This window comes from Brassica napus, chromosome C3, assembly GCF_020379485.1.
Source record: "Brassica napus cultivar Da-Ae chromosome C3, Da-Ae, whole genome shotgun sequence".
Classification (NCBI taxonomy): Eukaryota; Viridiplantae; Streptophyta; class Magnoliopsida; order Brassicales; family Brassicaceae; genus Brassica; species Brassica napus.
Genome location: NC_063446.1, coordinates 57,446,320 through 57,461,743, shown reverse-complemented (window position 1 = coordinate 57,461,743; position 15,424 = coordinate 57,446,320). Strand labels below are relative to the sequence as shown.

The 15,424-nt window shown below is 35.2% G+C and overlaps 2 protein-coding genes across 3 annotated transcripts; both read right to left on the bottom strand.

The window, feature by feature from the left end:
- Positions 1 to 1,746: 1,746 nt before the first annotated feature.
- LOC111203798 lies at positions 1,747 to 15,248 on the bottom strand. Of its 2 annotated transcripts, XM_048750258.1 has the most exons (4): positions 7,226 to 15,248; positions 2,494 to 7,142; positions 2,336 to 2,408; positions 1,747 to 2,252 (listed from the first exon to the last, which is right to left on the bottom strand). In XM_048750258.1, the coding sequence occupies exon 2, from the start codon at positions 6,495 to 6,497 to the stop codon at positions 5,256 to 5,258; it is 1,242 nt and encodes a 413-aa protein (XP_048606215.1). In that variant the 5' UTR covers positions 6,498 to 7,142; positions 7,226 to 15,248; the 3' UTR covers positions 1,747 to 2,252; positions 2,336 to 2,408; positions 2,494 to 5,255. The 2 variants fall into 2 exon arrangements, with proteins under 2 accessions (XP_048606215.1, XP_048606214.1); XM_048750257.1 differs by having other exon boundaries at positions 2,494 to 15,248.
- Positions 9,414 to 14,619, bottom strand: LOC111204178. The gene is made up of 10 exons (XM_048749812.1): positions 14,514 to 14,619; positions 14,358 to 14,417; positions 11,256 to 11,513; positions 10,741 to 10,820; positions 10,509 to 10,599; positions 10,341 to 10,422; positions 10,122 to 10,233; positions 9,917 to 10,057; positions 9,706 to 9,813; positions 9,414 to 9,641 (listed from the first exon to the last, which is right to left on the bottom strand). Exons 1-10 carry the CDS (start codon positions 14,617 to 14,619, stop codon positions 9,414 to 9,416), a joined length of 1,266 nt encoding a protein of 421 aa, XP_048605769.1.
- Positions 15,249 to 15,424: the final 176 nt, after the last annotated feature.

Below are 15,424 nucleotides of genomic sequence, written 5' to 3'. Positions count from 1 at the left end.
GCGGACATCCTCGTTTCCTTTTATTCGTTATTCCAGACGAGGCTTCTGCATTTCAAAAAAATAGCTAAGTATTTATTACTATCAAAGTTAGTAAGATCTTAATTTACATTAAAAAATTACATTTTTTTATATTACAGTACGACCTCTATAAATTATTAACGTTGGGACTTTGAAATTTTATTAATTTATAAAGATATTAATTTATAAAAGTTTTCTTATTTAGATTCCTTGCTTCAATATATATTTATTATAAAATAGGGAAAATATTTGATTTAGTGTATAGACATTAATTGTTATTTTTTGAGATTAGACATTTATCTTAATTTTATTATATTATTTGGTATATATAGTATATATTGCATAGAACATAAAATGTGGTTTTAGATCTAATATTAGTAGATCTCATCAAAAATATTTTAAGTGATAGGAAAATATAAAGATAATTCCTTTGTGAATATAAAACAAATAATTTAATAATAGGTTCTACTTATATAAAATATGTATATATATATAAATTACCAATTTATAATTCTGATGGAACCATATATTTACATAAAAGTTTCTAAAAAATATTATCTTATTATTTTATCGGTTCGTGTCAAATTTAAACCGGCATAAGTTGGGACCGGTGAAATTTATTAATTTATAAAGTATTAATTTAAAGAGTATTAATTTATAGAGTTTCTGCTGTACATAGTTTATATTATAAAATGAAAAACTTACCGAAATTTTATACAAAACAACTGTATTCAGAGAGCTGTTATTTCGGAGTCAACTTATTAAAATTATTCTTCGTAAGCGATTAAGGAATTAATAAATCATAGTAACATAATTTAGGTTGAATCAGATTTGGTTATATAAATATGTGGTACTTTTTCCACTCCATTTGTAAAAGATATCTATACCATTAAAGCAAGATCCTCATATGTGGTATTTTTTGCACTCCATTAGTCACTTTGACCGGAGTAATTTTGTATGAAATTTTTAAAGTAGAATATCATATTAGATTAATATCTTTTTTATCTAAATTATGATAATTGTAAAACAGTGTTAGGATTAAAATAATTATTGAATGTAATAAGAAAAGAAAAAGTATTATCGATGGCTATTGGTATTTACTGAAACAATGGTTTCATTGACGTAGGAAGCAGTAATGTAAATATTAAAACAGTTGACTGGTGTCATTTGTTGTCTTGTTGTTTGATCCCATGTGGAGTTATGCCACCAGGCTTAGGTTCGCCATTTATTCCTATTTTGGAAGCGTTGTATGATATCGGTGTCGTTGTCAAAGTAAAAGCGCGATCATGGTGTAGTTGTGAGTGATAGTTTCCATGTAAAAGTGAAATATTTATAAGTATTTAGTTTGACATAAACTTTATGTTTAGCTGATTACCTTCATGTAGCCGTGGAATGATACTTGTGACGATTACGATTTGGTTTTTTCTGGTAGATATGTGGTTTAACTCCCTGATGTAGATATGTTAGTACATGTCTAAATGCAATCCAATGATGATCTTTGAATTTGTGTTGTGGTTATATATATATCACTTCCTTGGATGAGGCATATTCGGCCAACAACATCTGTGGGAACAATTTTTTCAAGTTACAAAAATAGAGAATTTATTGGTATGTGAGATAGGTTTTTTTTTTTTTACCTGGGAGGAAGTTGGTTGCACTTGCTAAGCTGATCAACTGGGGGTAGTGTCGGGGACGGAATATGTATGAAGGAATTGGTGGAATGTTTTCTTGAATTTGTGTAATAATTGTTGTCTCATTGATATTGATTATGTATGGAAGAACGGTAAGCTTGTACCGTTGGTTATTGGGAAGAAGATTAAAATGCTTTTAAACTTAATTATTTTAGGTGATAATCTTCGATAATTTGGAGTTATTTTATACTATTTTAATCCGAAACGCGTAAGTGATGATGTTTAAGCTGTTATTTGTTTGATATGTCAAACTTTTTTGGTTGTCCAAAGTACTGTCGATCAGTTTTATGTATTCTCTGTATAACCTCAACTCTTGCAAATATAAACCAAAAACACAACCCACAAAATCATACAAAAATAATAACCTAAATCTCTTGAAAATTTAAGTTTGTTATAAATTATGTTTAGAAGCAAAATAGTCATTATCATTATTAAGAGCAGATGTTAACGTCTTAAAACAAAGAAGCGAAAATCATAAATAAGATGGTGGACTTTTTGACGAATATGATGATAGATGTGATGAATATTCTCGTGTTGGAGAGCCTGAAATTTATTTTGAAATAAATCAGTGAACATAGCTTAGTATTAGGAATCAATTAATTAGTTAATAGAGCAGGGAGACGTACTTGGAAGTAGTGAGGTATCCATCATCAGGGAAGGAGTTTTAATTCTGATTCATTTCTGGTGGTACCTCGAATACTGCATAGCAGATAAATGTGAATTATTAGCTAGATAACCACTTTAGAAACCTTCCATGAGATTCTGAGTTTTCAATTTTACTTACTCTCATGGGAGTGAAGGCGGTTGAAGATTTCTTTGTAGACTATGTTCTTCACTTTTTGTTTGTGTGAGTCTTCCCCTTTGATGATTTTTAGTCCTGCTTTGCTTGTTACACGTGAGAGGGCCACGTACAGTTGACCATGTGCGAAAACCGGTCTAGGAAGATATAGGATAACCTCTTTTAAGCTTGTCCCTGGATTTTGTTGATTGTCATTGCATAACACAATCTGATAGGGAATTGTCGTTGACGTAAAGTGAACGGTAGCTTTGTATCCCCATGCAAGAGGACAATTCTTGGGATCAAAACTTCTTTTCCAATGTGGGAGCCAATAAATATATCTGCCTTAAGCACTCTTTCGCCTATAGGATCATACGGGTACCATTACATAATCCTTTTGTTTGGTTTATGTTCCGCAGAAGCATAATCGGGGCCCCAACTTTGAGAGTGAGTTTATGAGAAGGCAATCCTGGAAACTCCATGGAGTTGAGATACTCAATGGCGTATAATGTATCATTTTGGTTAGATTGAGTTTCCGAAACCTCAAAGCTATCGTAACTGTAGTAGTCTTTTGACTCCCCGCCGGTTTTGGAGATTGTATACGCATTAATTTCATCGACTGTATCATTTCGGGGGGTTAGTATAGCTTTATCGGTGCATGAACTTTGGGAGGCCTCTATCTTGTTGACATCACCATACGCAGCATCGACAACTTCTTTTAATGAGACATCCTTAATCTCTGGGACCAATGAGTTGTCGACGATTATCATTTGGTCGTGGTAGCCATCATCCTCATCTTCTTGTCCTGATTCTGTTTGACCTTCACCGACCTTGAGAAGCCAATCAGAGAACTCTATCTCGTCCTGGTTGACTCGCATATTTGTCTTCAAAGGGAACTTGGGGCAGCTGTTCCATAGATATGAATGACTTATCAAAGCTAAGACGGTATCAGCTCTACTACCTTGTGGAATTACTGGTAGGATCTGTCTAAAATCACCACCTAGCAAAACTGTTTTTCCGCCAAAAGTTTGATTCTTTGCGGGTGGATTTTTCATAGACATTATGTCCTTCAAAGTTTTGTCCAGTGCTTCAAAGGCGTGATTGTGCGTCATAGGTGCCTCATCCCAGATTATGAGGTCCGTTTTCTCGATGAGTTCAGCCAGCATCGTACCTAGTTTGATGTTGCAGAGCTTATCTTCGTCGAGCTTCAAAGGAATATTAAAGCGAGAATGAGCCGTTCTTCCATTTGGTAGTAGCAATGCGGCTATTCCTGAAGAAGCAACCGGGAGAACGATTTGTTTTCTCGAGCGAAGTCTAGATATAATGGTTTGATATATGAATGTTTTTCCTGTGCCCCCTGCGCCATATACAAAGAATAGTTTTCCATCCTTTTATCAACAGAGTCTAAGACTGATTCGTAAATCGCACGCTGCTCGGATTAAGTAAGTTGTAATGACTGTCATGTCTGAGTGTTTCATCGGCAACATCGTAATCCATTTCTTGGTTCCAAAAACTGTTCCCCAATTCTTTTAGCAAAACATGTTTAATCTTTGGCATCTCTTTAATATCATTTAATGAGCGGTCCTACATGCGCGATCAACTTTTCCACTTCGATTAACGTGTATTGCTCAAAGGTCTCATCATCCAGTTCTAGATTTGTGTGGCCTAAGATCCTTTGTGTCTTGTGAAGTATGTCCTCGCTCATTGATTTCCATGAGTGCTCCCATAGTCCTTTAGGGCTTGCAATGAAGCAATTGTTTAGGAATGTGACAAACATATCACAGAGTTGGTATGGGGTGGCTGTTCTAGCACCCTCCGACATACTCTCGAGCCATTCAACATCATCGTCCAAATAGCCTCTTGCGTGGCAAACTGATTTGAAGTCAGGGTATTTCACGTCGTTGAACGTTTTCAGCTCGTCATAACTTCTAGGGCCCTTAATCTTATTAATGAGGATCCTCAGGTAGTATCGATCCCCTGCTGATGGATGGACAACCACTATTCGCCCAATGGTTTTTTCCTTTCTTACGTTCAGACCAGACTTTGGTACTGTTGTTCCATACGAAATATTCTGGTATTTGCACATAAGTTAATGTCCGTGCAAATGATGACCTTCTGCATAATACCATGCATTCAGTAAACGTTGTCTTCTCAATACCTGGTTTGCGGATTACACGACCGAGGTTATCAGTTGCTTTAATTGTGATGGTATGTTCGCCTTCTAAGTGAATGATAAGCTTCTCAACTGACGGCTTTCTTTTGTGTATGTGGAATGTGAAAGTCCGCCACATAGACTCACAAGCTGATAAATACCGAGCATCGATGTAGTCTTGGATCTCATTCCGTTGCTTAATCACTTTTTTCTTTGGTTCACCAGAAGCCACTGTGTCAGAGGTAGTTGCCGTATTTTCTTTTTCAATAACTGCGGATGCTCTGTCAACACCCTTGGTTATGTACTTGAATAAGTACTTCACTGCACTTGTACGATTACACCATTCCACATTAATATGAGCCTCGTACTTCTTTAGGAGCTTAATTTTATGAGGTACAACAAACGTGTTGTTTGCGATTGACCCATTTTTAACCACAGACTCATTTTCATTACGGCGGCGACGATATAATACATACCCTGATTTGTCAATCGAAGTACTGCCATTATACGACCGAGGATACTTTTTTTTGCACACGTTATTTTTCATACACGGTGACTTCGGATTAATGACACCACATGGACCATGGATCATGTGTTTTGTCACTAAATTATAAGCTTATGGGTCTTCTTCTTTGTTTGGGAGCTCGGCTGAAATAATCTCATCTACTTCTTCTGAACTTGGTGTTCTGGAAGAGTTTCCAAACCACAATAATATATGTGCATGAGGGAGGCATATTTTTTTTAACTCCATTCTGTGGAGAGCTGCTGTGTATGGCTTGAAGAAAGTTCCTTTTTTGAAAGCCTTTAGTAGCTGATCTAAATTCATCTTACAGACCTGACATTCAATGTCTGGTCTATCATTGGGGGAGTCTCCACCATATCTCTCAAGATGTTCTTTAATCTCTATCCAGTTAGGATTGGTCGTCATTGTGATAAACAAATCTGGATTGCCATATTCTCTGCAGATAGCCATCGCATCATGGTATTTCTCAACTAAGTATCGAGGTCCGCCGGTGGAACTTGGCTGCAGTATGAACCTTTGACCAATAATTTTAGCATCGGTGTCGCCCTTGCTAACAGCATCGAGTACATTACTGTAGAGCTCGGCTCTCAAAACATATTGATTATTCCTCGCCCATCTCAGCCGATCTTCTTCGATTGCCGTAAAAACGTCCACAACATATTGATGGAGGAGACAACCCCCTTTAACCAATGTCATCCCCTGGTTAAGACGTGTCTGTATCTGAGCAGCGTAGTACTGGCGTATGGTTAGGAATTGCCTTGTTCTCGATGTGCCCGTCTCAAGATGTAATGGGATCTCGGGGTGAAATCCATACTCACCATATGGAAAGAGAAGAGGATATTGGAGGCTCATGTATAGAGGGTGATCGTCACGTTTCTGCTGCAAAGTGTCAGATTGGAATTGGACCACTATATCTCTTACTCCAATTGTTGATGACATATCCCCTACGATAAGGCCTGCGACCTCACTCGTACTCGGAAGATCGTATTCTTTACCATTCCCTTTATCTGAGAGCAACCTAATATTAAACTCTTGCCCGCTGCCTTCGTAGTAGTCATGTGCCCGTCGGAAAAGCTTAGCTAAACAGTTATTCTCGTCAATCATCTCGATGAGGTGCACTAAGGTTGTCTCATCAAGATTACCTTCGGTTGAGGTTTGGCCCATCGCGTTTAAACGGTTCCTGACTTTGTTGCCAGTATCAAATATATAAAATTGGAGATATTCGGGGGGACGACGTTGTCGTGGTATAAGCGAGCCAATTCTACGGTGGGTTTGACCTTGGATCCGTATAGTATAAGGTCCGGGAGCATGCACCACACTATAATCCATTTTCATACCAATGGAGGTGAAAGCCAGTACAGAATTATAGACTTGGATGATATCTTAAAACCATCTAGACTGAAGAAGTTCTTCTAACAGGGCTGGCGGTTGCTTGATCGGTGGAAGCTTTATTTGGCCATGGTTACAGCAAATTGTGAATGTTGGTTCACCTGTTCTGGAGTCTTTCCCAGTGCTCTCCGAAGTCCACATTAATGCACCACATTTTGTGCATTCTACGATGGGGTTATCTTCGGCTTTAGATGTGGAGCATTTATCTGTGGTTAAACGTGTTTAATTTGTTAAGACATAGTGTGTATAATATTTTATAGTTAAAACCGTTTAATATTTGGTAAGAATTATAGTATAAATTTTATGGCCTCTAATATGTAGGACCAGAAGCACGTATAATTTATATGGCCACAAAACAACTAATTTTGAAAAACTCATAAAGTAAAAATTCTTTTATGATTTTAAAAATCCGCATTGAAGGTTATTGGCAACCAAAATTTATCATCTGAATTAGCTAACATTTATTGGAATTGGCTTCTAAATTATCATGCTCATTCTCGACACTGATTTAAAATATTAGTTTAAAGTATGTACCTTTCTTCGCCGTTTTTGTTGGGTGTAAGCCATGGGATTCTCGTGGAGCATGTAGACCTATGCGTATAGCATATGCAGATGAGACGTATAAGTTTATGTAATCGTTTCTTAAGTGTTTTATGGTTGACAGAGATAGTTACCTTGTGGCAGGGATGACGTTCGTTTGGATAGCAAGATGGCTTTTCTCATCCCTCGTGCATTTTTGTGGCTCACTGGTTAAATTGTAAGCGATCCATTTAAGAGAATATAAGCATAAGACATTGAGGAACAATAATGTTTTTAGCCTGAAAAGAGGTTATACCATAAAGGTCACAGTTGTCACAGCCACCTATATGATTAAATTACATAACTCAATTGGCTAATCAATAGGTACTGATGAAGAATATATTGTTATAATCCATTTAAACTTACAATCATAATATTTGAGTTTGAACGTGGGTGGATCACATATCTTATTGACTACAAAATACATTCATAATTTAAAATAGTATGTTTGTGGAGTAGAAAATAATATATCTTCAGAGTAATGACACACCTTTGGGTTTGTTGCGTGATCCGAGTGGGCGCTCTTTCTTTTATGTGTGATCCCGATAGAAGTTTCTGGATGAATAAAATTTAGGAAGTTGTTTATTTTTTTTTGTCCAAAAAAAAGTCTTGAATAGGTTGGTAGATGTTAATATAATTAATTTGCAAATTCTTAGGGCATTTGTTTTATGAAGAAATCGCCTAATCCGAACCAAGTTATTTTATAAATTGGGGTGACCAAAATTCAAATCTTGATAGTAACTGTATTTTTTATTTATTTATTTATAAATTCTAAATTGCCTAGGTAATTGTATATAAAAAATGTCTTATATGTTTTTGAATTTGTATCTTAGTTAGATACATAATTTTGGAACTAATAATTTAGATACATAATTTTGGAACTAATAATTTAGATCAGCCAATTTATTTGGATTAGCCAAATCATATAATTTGCATTGATCGTATGTTAGATTTTACATTAACTTCTTAAATTTTTGTTATAACTCAAAACCTTTTTAAACACTATTTTATAATTCGTATTAGATTATATAAGTTCATGTTGTCCAAAAATATTTATATGTTTACAATAAGCTTGATCATGTAATTATACTACAATATAATTGAATTCAATTTTATTAGCTTAGTAAGACCATATATGAGTTTTGAATTTTAAAAATATTTGCATGTTTTATATGGTTTTAGTAGAACCATTTACAGACACTCCCCAGATTCTCCAAAACTCTTTACAGTTTTTTAACAATCTAGAACACATTAATTTTTTTCAAAAAAATTCTGTCAAGCCAATCAACGTTGATAAATTTGATGCTTAAAAACAAAAACTGGTGACAGCCGTTTGTATTATAAGTGTTGTGTCGATGGAGTTAAGTATCGTTACTTATACTATATGAACTATTTTCAACTCCATTAAAAAAACATTACTTTCTACAGAAAAGTATTCTTGTACCTGCAGTTTCCAAAGGGAGTGGTTGAGGTGGGTTCTCCATTCTTCTTGTACCTCAAACCTAAGAGAAACGCGATTGTTAGTTTCAGAGCTGGATTATGATTTGTATTTTGTTGGCTTGTAATAGAATTCCTTACAGTTTCGCAGTCTTTCGGTGTATTGGGTTGGTTAGAGCTTGGTATGCAGTTCCTATGGTGGTTTCAATATTGATAGAGATGGGAAATGGGAAACAGAGAGTTGTGTTTCTTCCGTTGGGGTTTTATGATACTCTTAGAAACACAACTTGAAAGTGAACATGTAAATCTTGAAAGAAAAACGGAAGCCTCAATGATACTCTTGCCATAAACGCATTAGTAGGAATATTGCCTATTTATTGAATTAGATTCTCTGAATATCAAAAACAGAAGCGTTAATTAAAATATCTTTCTACGTTACTTGTCCATCACGCATATGAAAATAAGGCAATCTTTTGATTTCATGCATTGACAAAATTGATTTACACTTTGCGGATGTAAGTTTTACCTGTCATATATGTTCCTCAAACTATACCATCGTAATAATCATAGATTTCTAAATATTTAGCTAAGTAGAGTGATCCTAAAAGCAGAGTAATAGTGAATAACACATGTTTAGCAACTCGCAATCATCCAAAATTAAAAACATGTTGCAAAGAAATAAAACTCTGAAAAGTTTAACTGAAAGGAAGTCATGAGCCAATTAAAAACTGGAAACAAATACTTGATCTGCAATGAACCATGCAAGTTTTAGTAGACGTACGGAAGCTCTAGTTCCCACGCTTAAAGCGTTTAGCTTCCTCTATCTCATCACTGTCACAAGTCCTCTTACTCCCCTCTGCAGAACCAAGGCGGCTTTTGAATGTTTTCTCCGAAGTTGCAGTAGTGTGGTCTTCCTCCGAGTATACTGTGGCTGCTGGTCACAGTAAGAGACCGGGTCTTGCCAGATAGGTTGTGCTCTGTCACTTTGACACAAAATTTGTGTCTTTGGCCGATGGTGCTGATCAAAGCTTCCGGGACAGGCGCCTCATGGTTACATTCTTGATTTCCGTTAGCCTGACATTCAAGTACAACAGCATCAGGTCAATACTTTAGAGAACATTGTTGGATGAAAATTTACCTCAAAATAGTTTCTAACTAATTCTGATGCAGGCTTCCCAGTCAACTCACGACCAGCATCACCAAGTAGTACAAAGAAAGCTTGGTCACTGTTGTCATTAACTGATATCTTTGAACGGTACATGTTATGAAAGAATCAGAAGATAATACCAATAAACCGCAATTGAATATCCAGTCGAGAGTACTTACTATGCAACTCTGGCCACGTTAACCTTCCCACACTTGCTGTTTGTACAAATCATCGAAGTAGGGCGTTTGGTAACCTTAGTATGGCACCCACTGCACGCAATGTAGTACCAAGTAGAGCCATGGACGACGTCATCGATTGTAGCCGTGCACTCAAAAAAAGCATCCTGCGAGAGTGTATAAGCGGATAAGCTTTGCTTACTGATTAGACATATATAGATTGAGTTTTACCTTTGCAAATTCCTGCTTGATGTAGGAGAATATTTCCCCTATAGTCATTGCCTCACGTTTAGTTACCACCTCTGCATTAACCTGCTCAGCAATAGCTGGATTAGAGCCCAACCTGAGACAGAGTAGAAATTATTAATCAGTCAGCCACTGCAATGATGTAACGCGATAAAGAGTACTTCATTTAGATAAAGAGCAAATGCAAAACAGATTAATATTTACCAGCCGAAGTAATCTATAGTAGGTTGGACATCGTAGTCCATAAATACACGCGAGGAGGACATTGAGGTGAGGGCAAGAGTACCTATTGTATCAAGAAAAATCCATTAAAGAACACAAACTGCAGATACTTAACTGTAATAAACCTATATTAAAGATAGAAATCCGTACCTCCGAGAGTCTGTGCGTTAACGGCCGTGACCAGTAACACGGTGGGTGTTTTTTCGTACGAATTAAACTTTTTGCGGAAGTCTCTTGCAGCCTGATCCCAAAAGTAAACCTTCATCACAGGTCCACTGTAAAAAAACGATTCTGAGGGTTTAAGAAGAGTAGAGAGACGTAGTGTTTAAGAAATTATGAAAACCTACTCATGTGATTGGACATGAATCAGAACACGCCTCACCTTTTCTATCTCCACTTCGTCAAGAACACAGGCCTCAATGATACTCTGGCCATTAACCAACTTCATGTGGCCAACAACATCTATACCATTGTTCATGAAGAGTGTAAGTAAAAATAATAAAATAAATAGTTTAAAGTACTCAACAAATCAATAATATTCAAGAGCTGAGAGTAGCAAGTTCTGATACCTAACGCTACAAACCGAACAAATGAATTACTTTCATCAAAATTTTATTCTTTCAAGACTGACTTAAGAGAACGACTAAGTCAAACCAAGAAATGTGATTATTTCAAGACTGACTTCAGAGTACGACTAAGTCAAACCAAAACTCTCAAACGTTTACTTCATTCATCAAGAAAGCCTAAATACGACATCTAATCATCAAGCAATGGAGAGATTATTTCAAGACTGACTCCAGAGTACGACTAAGTCAAACCAAAATTCTCAAATCGTTAACTTCATTCATCAAGAAAGCCTACATACTAAGTCTAATCATCAAGCCATGCAGAGATTACCATAGAGGTCTCCTTTGAGATAACAGCTGGATTGAAATTCTTCATAAGAATGAAACCGGAAACTGTCTTCATCAAAAGGAGTCTGACAGTCTAGAAGAACCGACAGTTCTGAATTCCACGAGAACGACACGGTCGCGGTATGATCACAAACCCGGAACACCGACTTGTTTATGGATCCATAGAAGTTGTTGAGTTTGTAGACAGACCCTCGCTTCATCTCAGGCAAATATTTTTCAATACGTCCTGGGGAGATGAATCCTTGAATAATTGTTCCATGCAAAGAAAAACATAAACACAACCTAAATAAGTAAGCAAGGAACGTCTCTAAGTAAATAATCGGGAAGATCTATATATCTAGGTACTTGTTCGTCGATGAGCAGCATCTCCAACCCAATAAGCGTCTTTTTTATTGGGTTCCAAGCCTCCCAGAAATGGATAAGCCGAAATCGCAACTGAGATTCGTGGTGACCCAGTGACACATCTTTGAAGAACATGACTTTGTCGTCGTAATCGGAGGAGACAATTGACTTTCCATTTGGTTTCATCGCCATGGATCGAGGTTTGAGCGATTTTAGGGTTTTGATTTGCAAACAGGAATGAAAGCAGTATATAAAGAAGGAGGAAAAAAAGAGCTGAAACGAAACCATAAAGAAGGAGTATTGATGGATCGATTAAAACTCAGTCGAAATGGTTTACGGGGAGAAGCCGAAGTGGCAGAGGAGAAGAGAGAAGACGAAGTGGTAGAGGAGGCGAGAAGAGACACGCGACTTCAGCTCCGCGTCGTAGACCTAGTTCTAATTATTAGATGATCTAAAAGCCCAATCCCAAATCAAAAGAAACCCACACACATAAGTCAATTCAGAAAAAAATTTAAGCCCAACCCGAAAACGAAATGTTCTGATTGGAGAATTATTTATGCTGACGTGGACATATAGAATTGGAGATTATCCCCTTTTAGTATTGTGATGCGTGTTGTTCGCCTTACAGGACAAAAAATACCTATATAGTTACAAGATTCTTTTCAGATAAATAGTTTATTCATATCAACAATGAAAAAAACAAGTGGTATGAACATTTCGCGTGTTGACTTGGCTTCTTATTGCCGTCATCTTCATCATTTTGTCCATTTTGAAAAACAAACGCAGCCCCTATTGTCGATTTGCCATATATCTACAACTTGCTAGAATCCATTCAATTCACAGATCTTAAAAACATTATAATTTTATAATTATTGTAGAAGTTATATGTAATTAACTAATTAAACACACACACAAATTAATAGAAAGTGCCACTAAGAGATCCATGATTGACCAAGAAACAATATGCTAAGTTTAGATATTTTTAGCTAAACATAAAATATACCAACTATCTCATAAGTTTTGACAAGGAAAGTTGCTGATTATTTCAAGAAATTGAAATGTATTGATGCGTGAAGCAATGCGGCTACAATATAAATGAATTCAACAATTATATAGCCACGATTTGGCAACCTATATTTATATATGTTATAGGTTGACTGCATTAAAATATCTTATTGGTGGCTTATCTCATGGAATATTATATTTTTAAGAAATGGGATTAATTGTTTGGCATCTCTTAGACTCTGAATTTTCCTAAAACCTCGCCGTGGTTCCTGTACAACATGTCATGAATTATTTTTATGATTTCAATATTTCTAGATATTTGTTATCCTCTTGTACTTTTTTCCAACCAATATTTCTAGATTACCATAAGTATTTTCATTACCCCTAAACTTATTTATTCTGCAAATGCAAGATTAATCTAATGTACATATATGATTCATGCTACATTAATCATGTATGTCATAATGGAAGCTATACTGTTCTAGGGATCTCTTAGTTTGATAGAGTGAGTTTAAATACACAAAAATACGCAACAGAAGGCGACATGGAGATATTCCTTCAGCCTCCCAATACATCACTGAATCATAGACAAGAATGTACGCAACAGGCTTTAATCTCTTTGAAGCATGTTAAGACAATAGATATGAGCATGGTCTCGTGCTATGGTTTGCAATCCGATGAAATTTTGCAAAACTTTCCGCCTTTAGTTTTACGTGCTTCAAGCTTGCGTAACTTTTATTCTCCCTTACAACTATATGAATTTATTGTAAACATGGTTTTAAAGATAAATACAATTTCTCATTGTTTTAATAAAATAAACACAAAAAATACTAAGGGAACATTGTACACTAATAGCAAATGATTTTATACTCAAAAGTAATCCTATAGATTAGTAAGTATAATCTATGATGCTGCTGAAGCTTGGTTGTTGGCAATGTTTACGACTTGAGCAGAACTAATTCCCTTTTGTTAAAAGTGTTTAAAGTAAATTAACTTTCTTAGAGAGAAAATATCTGTTAGCTTTGTTTTACAGAACCTTCCACTTAATTGAAAATTATATTAGGTTTTTGCAAGTATGGTGTGTTAAAAAAAGGTTTTGCAAGTATGGTTTTCGGTGAGGGTCTCCTCGTCAACGATGGACGTTTCACTTTTCTCATTTAAGCGAGCCGCTGCCTTTGGGCATTCTTCCCTACATTTGTTCATATTTATTCTCGTAATGGGCTTTATATTCTAGAGTGGGTATTAAGTAATACATGGTTTTGCTCTTGTTAGCATTTCTGTATAATGCATAACTTATAGCAAAAATATATTACTCTTTTCTAAAAGATGTATGTTTATGTGTCCTTACCCATATTAACAAAACATGATAAATTTTGATAATAAATGTATTATTTCCAAACTACCTATTTTCACAATTTTAAACCAATAGTATTTTAAAAAATACAATTAATGTTTTGAAATTTTACAATTCACCATTATTAACTTATAAAATTGTATTAAAAACTTCATCAAAAAACCTTTAATTTAAATATTTATCTTTTACGAGTAGAGGAAGTATTAAATAAGGTAATGAGTAACTGTTGGTGATGAAGGCAATGTTTCTCCGTACTGACCTTGGCTTGAGCATAAAGCATATCCAATGTGTGAAGAGCAAGAAGACAGCCACTAAGAAAATGGATGAAAACAAGGAAATAAAATAACTTCAATTGAAGTTTTTTCTCGTTAAAATGTGTCTCACCTTCTATATTCATACAAAGAGGAATAGATATCTCCACACCCGGATGAACGTAAACCAATGCTACACAAAAACAAAGAAAAATAGAATTTACTTCTGTGCTGAGTTTGATCGGTTGATCACATATAATTAGTTGATTTATTAGCGCAGAAGAATTACCGGGCAAATCTCCTTTGGCAGAGAACTCACTACAAAACAATGCATAAAGAGATGCAAAGGTCAAGTAATGGTTTCCTGCCAATAGAGATCTTGCCCTGTAATGCATTTTCACCTTTGATACATCTCATTCTCCACAATTGTAACCTGAAAAATTCAATGTTTGCATTTAAATACAATCTTGGAGAGAAGCATATTCCATGGTACAATGCTACTGGAATGTAATTAATACTGAGGTTTTATTCCGAGAATGATCTTTTCTTTCCCATAAAATTTCTTCAGGAATTTTTTTTTTCATGCCACAAGTTTTATGCTTGGACATTCCTAAATAAAGAGCACTACACCACTTTTTCACGATATTAGAATCCGTAGCACACAACAAGTTAAAGTAAAAAAATCGAACATGCATTTATTTCAGTTCACAATATTCAATCTTTATTTTTAATTTAAGGAGTTAGTAGCAATGTATATTTCCTAGCATGTGCTAATCTTGAGAATTAAACATGGCTTTATAAGTTTCTTCTATTTACTACAATATATTATATACTGTCAATTTGTTCAATTTAGAGCTCTCAGCCCAATTTGCCTGATTTGGAAGGGTTTCTACAAGACTAGTTGAGGTGTTTGTGACTTGAATAAAATGTGCTTGAGACCACTTGTTTAAGTGTTACACTAGATTTGGACCCGCACAATCGTGCGGGTATTAATTTTCATGTTTATATATTTAAATGTTTATATATAATTATTTTAAATATAACAATTTGATAGTTTTCGTGCTATAAGTTAATTGATTATTTCAAATCATCACATATATTTGCTATTTTTGTATTATATATATTTTAAAATTATTTTTATTCAATTATTATGATATTGATCCGTAATTCAAAGCGCTAGATTTCTTTTATCGATATTTT